The 5,859-nt window shown below is 43.8% G+C and overlaps 1 protein-coding gene across 1 annotated transcript; it reads right to left on the minus strand.

The window, feature by feature from the left end:
• Positions 1-1,591: 1,591 nt before the first annotated feature.
• camk2n1a (calcium/calmodulin-dependent protein kinase II inhibitor 1a) lies at positions 1,592-4,432 on the minus strand. Its single transcript, XM_069897224.1, has 2 exons — positions 3,870-4,432; positions 1,592-2,779 (listed from the first exon to the last, which is right to left on the minus strand). The coding sequence occupies exons 1-2, from the start codon at positions 4,036-4,038 to the stop codon at positions 2,709-2,711; spliced, it is 240 nt and encodes a 79-aa protein (XP_069753325.1). The 5' UTR covers positions 4,039-4,432; the 3' UTR covers positions 1,592-2,708.
• Between the last annotated feature and the right edge of the window lie 1,427 nt (positions 4,433-5,859).

Here is a 5,859-nt window from a genome sequence, read left to right on the forward strand (position 1 = left end):
CGGCAGTATTTTTATGTTTTTTCCTACAATCAGACGTGAACGAACATGAGTTGTGCCTTTTCTGCAGTTGTTCAATGAACACTCTTCCAGATCATTCACAGGGATGACCACGATGAGAAATGAAGGTGGCGAAGTTTCTCGGGGCTGAACAGATCCTTTTGTATGTTCCTCGATATCATCGCCTTCCAATAACCTTGAGGAAAGTTATCTACAAATCACTGTCATGAGGCATCACTCGTCAGTTTATTCGGAAACAGAATGTCCAAAGGTTTGGGGCATTAAGTTCTGCTTTACCTCCGCGCCATATCGGGGTCCCGCTGAATCCCTCCGTTGTTCCCGCTTTCATCAATGTCCTTTTACAGCTCTCCCACATCAAAAAAGGTAAGATTTGGTTCACAAAAAAGCCTTGCCGCGACTTCTCTAGCACACAAGGACTAAAACGCCCAACACAGACTCGTTAGAGAATTTCCAGTGACCCCCTCTCCCCCCTCCAGTCTCTTCCTCCCCTTTCTAACTTCGGAAGCAGGGCTGTGATGAGACCCTGACGGGCATGACATTCCAGTGGGTAGCAGTGAATCTCCTTAGATTGTTTAAATAACTGAGCTTTTTTTAATTGAGACTAACGGGCTACGCTATTAATTAATTTGTTTCTGACCTCCATTGGGCCAAAATACCGTTAAATTTGACCTTTGTACAATTGTTACCTGCGGGTCTTTTTTTAAACTCGTTTTATTTGAATGCAAATGACTGCAATCCGCACAAAGGAGCAGGGCCAGGCATAATCCGCTTCGCCTGCATTTTATTGCACTTCATGAAATTAGAATTCAGTTAAAAGGATTTAAAATTCAATTACCCTTCAATATTAATCACACGCTTCAAATCAATGTCACCCCGCAGCATCACTGTCAATATTAATTGCTATGTGGTGGAGATACACAATGAAAATCACCACGTTTATGTTCAGAGCGAGGGGACAACAATCTCACATTTGATATTTCACATATGAGACTTCAAACTATGTTTCAATTCCTTAGTATTTGCAACCTCGATTATTTGACTCATTCCAACTACTTGGGGAATTTCAATGTTGCGAGGATGAACTTCGATGAGGATTTATGTCATAAAATCCTGTTTATGAAGAAAGAGCTAGAGATGTTCAGGACAGTGGGAATGTTTGCTTCGGCTATTCGATCCATCATGTACTATCTATCAACACCTGGACTGACGGCGAATGAGCTTCAAGATCAGTGGCTCTTCGGGGGTTTCCAGTCAATTCCTGATAAAATGCTACTGAAGGTCATTCGTCCGGTCTTCCTTTGCAGGAAAAAAGTGGAAAGTTGGAGCAATAAATACCCAGAATGAAGAGATGAGAAAGTCGAATACGAATATGCACAGCCCGAAGCCGTTGAGGAGAGCATGGTTCGTGAAAATGGTACGACTGAGAAATTCAGATTCATGGAACATGTGCGACTCGAAAATCTGCGCAGACATTCTTGGTGTCCACGACAGCGCTGAACAGGACCGTTATGTTTTGTTCAACTAATTCAAAAGGCCACGCAGACGGATTGAGAAAATAAATCGAATATTGGTCTTTACAGCCTTCAACCATTTATTTATTCACCAAGTACAGTGAAAATGGTCATAAAATGTACAATGATTCATTCTTAGAATGTCATTACAACTTTTTTTTTGCTCTTATATATCTTGGAATGGTTTCTTCATTTAAAATTACGCATCATGTAAACATGCAGATTTAACGAGAATAAGCTTCATAAAATGTTACAAAATTAAATTAAAAAATAAAACACTCCAAAGAGTCCAGAAAAGAGTCAACAGCGCATTATTTTAAACTTCTTAAACAGTGCATTAGTATTCCCCATAAACCTTAAATTTCACAAATCCATCAGTAATGCTTAGTTACTATATATATTTTAAATACAGATTTTTAGCATTGATGTGTGCAAATGAAAATAAGTTAAGGAAACTAAAATGGTCATCAATAACATTCAAGAAGTCTCTTTCCAGTGCTGATACAGGATAGACCAAAGTCAATCAGTCTTTCAAGTCCATGGATCCGGTCCATACATCCTTACCAAAAATGCAAACATTTTGAATGCAATACAATACATAGACTAGCATTTGTTTTTACAAAGATTGAGATATAAAAATACAAGTACGAAGAATTCCATTAGAAAGAAGCGTGCCAAACTGTTAATGGCTGTTGGCATCAATATTGGCACCGTGACCGGAAGCTCATGCAACAAGATGATTTTAAAATTTTTATTTTGATGCAAAAAAAATCCTTCCTTTACGCCCGTTGCCCCTTGCTTTCGTTCTTTCCGCCATCGAGTCGGTTTTGCTGACTGCCATTGTCTCCGATTCAAGAGAGTGTTTGTGGTAAAAGTTGGTGGTCAATTCGGAAATGCACAGCTCCCCAATCTCGGTGCACTGGCTGAGAGCAGACGATGTTGGGTTGACCTGGTGCTCCATTTCTGTGCGATCGCGAGGACTGAAATACTGAAATGGACAGCGACTGTGTGTGTGCATTGGATAATGGTGCCGATATTGACAGCTCCTCAATTTGTGTGCATTTGTTTGGATTGGAGATTCGTCAGCAAGACCCAAAATCTCTGGAGACAATCCATCAACGCATGCACAGCCCAAAAGTGCTTTCAAAAGTTTGGGAGTCAGGGGATCGCCCTTTCAGCTTACACTCCAGACGAGGTTTTGTCTCCCCTCCCCTTCAGAACATCATCTATTCTGTCGTCTTCGATAACAACTGCAAATCAATTATAATCAAATTTAGAGTCTGTTAACAGCAAGAACCCTCAACAGCACAAGACAACACGGTCAAATACCGAAAACCGACTCGTTCAATGCCGCATGTGAGGAGCCTTCCATCAGATCCAAGAAGGCTTGGTCAAATAAGGATAATTGTATCTCAAATATTACTGAGCGCCGCACCGATGAAGACGGCAAACGAAATGGACTTGGGTATAAACGTGGTTGGGCACCGCCGATGGCAAAATTGTTAACAAATCATCGAAAAATGTTGCAAGAAAATCTTGCGTTGCAATATTAAATTGTATATATCAATGATCAAAAAAACATATGAGTTTTGGGACTAAGAAGATTCCATTGGGATCTAAATACTAGAGGGGAATAAAATAAAACAATTATTTTTACAGTAAATCCGCGAACATTGAGAACAATGAAACGTGTACATTTTGTTACTAAATCATTCCAGTCACGGTGATACTTTAGATCTTTAATTTCACATCTTAAGAGTCAGTTTAATTTTAAAGTTCTATGGCGAGTTTAGGGTTGGATGACGAAATAAAACTAATTGCATACAAAAAGTAGCTAAATATTGTGTCGGAGTCAAACGATTAAAAGGGGAGCGTTCGGAAGGAGATAGACCCGATGAAGGAGACAATCCACCTGTAAATCAACCCAGCCAGGCAAAAGATGCAATGAAATGAATTGACCCGCGTGGAAAAATGAACTCAGAAGTGTTATTATTGGGAAAACAAATAATTCGGACATCACGTCTCCTTTTGGTTTAAGTCACACAATAATCGCCGAACGAAATCCTTAACTTTTATATCAAGAAGGGAGAAGAGAGAGAGATCCTGGCAAGAGTGCATGTCAACACCGGCCGGATACCCGAGACGCGAACAGCGGAGGAACCAAGGATAACAGTGGGCAAACGCCGCGGACCGTCCGGATAAAAGAGGGAAAGCAAATGACCACCTCCACCCTCCCAAACACTGACGGGGTTCAAAAAGGACGAGCATCACCAGTTCCAGATGAAGCGGCAGGAGACGGCAAATCGCACTGAGAACCAAATGAATGCCTCCACTCCTTACCTCGCTTGGCCCGGCCAATCTGTCCGAGTTTAGGGGGTCTCTTGGCCTGGGAGCCCCCGAAGAAGGTGTTGGTATCCTGGAGGCGACAGCTGAAGGAGAGCTGACTGACTTCATTCTCACCGCCGAAATGAGCCATCTTCTCTTCGCTGTAGGGCAGTATCTCCGACATAGCGTCTCCAGAAATGGAAAGGGTTGAAACCAAGCGGCAACGAGATGGAGAGACAGAGAGAAAAAATCTCAGGGGAAAGACCACCGATGGTAGGTGTCTCGCACCACGGGCTAGGGTGGCACTTTCCCGGGTAATCCTGTCGGTCGGTGGCTGGGCACTTTCTCACTGCCCTCCCGGCGCCGCTGGGGATGTTGCTTTCGGAGCGTGTTTGCGGAGCTCTGGAGAGAACCGGGGACCCCAGCACCAACATAAAGGAAACCCAGGCGGAAGAATGAAGTCATCCATCCGGGGAAGAGGTGATGCAGCCCAGGCTAATTATCGTCATTCTCCTCCTCCTCGGGGTTGGAGAGCAGAGAGTGACATCAACCGGCGGTGCCTGAATACCAATTACAATCCGCACCTTCCCAAGTCTTCTTTATCTATGGGGAGAAGGCACTGATGAAGGTGTTGTTAAAAATCTCATACACCCTTGAGCTGTGCACCAGTTCCAATGACAAGAAGGGTTCTGTGGATCACCCACTATTTTAAAGTCATTCTGAGCACGTCCAGAGAGAGAGAAAACATACATTTCAAGTCCTCCAAACGGTTCTCGATGCGGATTTCTGCAGACGCTTAAAATATCTTCCGAATTACGTTCGCCGTGTCCCTTTCTCTGTGCAATTCAGACATTGGATCTTCATTTTAGAAACGGTATCCTTCATTTAATTGCCCAACTGGTCATGCCTTCAAAACCATTTGTTTCCCAGTGGCCAGTCCGCTCCAGGCGCCGAGGGACAACCGGGAGGTTGGCAACTGAGCGATTAACTTTCTTTCCAATCCGTTTCAAGCAATAGTGTTGATGCCAACACGGCGGAAACGATTCAGACCCCGGGCCAAGAAGAACTGGCATGAGATATTTAAGTTTATTGGATTCGCACCTCCAGGAGAGTTGGCTCAGTCTAACCGAATAGAATTTCACAGAGCTAATAGTTCAAATTTGACAGAAGAACCATTCAAGATCATTGCTTTTAGTTGTGAACTACTTCAGTTACCCATTGTCTAGCTGCTATGATGGTTCCAGGCCCCAATTCTACAAGAAAGCTACATTCTATGTTTCAAAGAATGCCGATTTTTCAATGACCATCTTAGATCCAGCTGCGCTGGGTGGGTCACCTCTCCAGAATGGAGGACCATCGCCTTCCCAAGATCCTGTTCTATGGCGAGCTCTCCACTGGCCACCACGACAGAGGTGCACCCAAGAAGAGGTACAAGGACTGCCTAAAGAAATCTCTTGGTGCCTGCCCCATTGACCACCGCCAATGGGCTGATCTCGCCTCAAACCGTGCATCTTGGCGCCTCACAGTTCGGCGGGCAGCAACCTCCTTTGAAGAAGACCGCAGAGCCCACCTCACTGACAAAAGGCAAAGGAGGAAAAACCCAACACCCAACCCCAACCCACCAATTTTCCCCTGCAACCGCTGCAACCGTGTCTGCCTGTCCCGCATCGGACTTGTCAGCCACAATCGAGCCTGCAGCTGACGTGGACATTTACCCCCTCCATAAATCTTCGTCCGCGAAGCCAAGCCAAAGAAAAAAAAAAATTTTATCTGTGTAACCAGCTACCTGAAGAGAGCAAGAGCGGCAAGAATCTGGGCCAAAATGGCCTGTTACCATGCTGTATGTCTACATAAATCAGCATAAAACCTTTGATCTTCCAATTTTAGACTTGTTGTCAGAGTACATACATACTGACAACCCTGAGATTCTTTTTCCTGTGGACAAGGCAGAATTACCACGTATAGACAGTGCAAAAAATACTGTACTCAGTGTTTACATGTCAAC

Source organism: Narcine bancroftii, chromosome 9, assembly GCF_036971445.1.
Source record: "Narcine bancroftii isolate sNarBan1 chromosome 9, sNarBan1.hap1, whole genome shotgun sequence".
NCBI lineage: Eukaryota > Metazoa > Chordata > Chondrichthyes > Torpediniformes > Narcinidae > Narcine > Narcine bancroftii.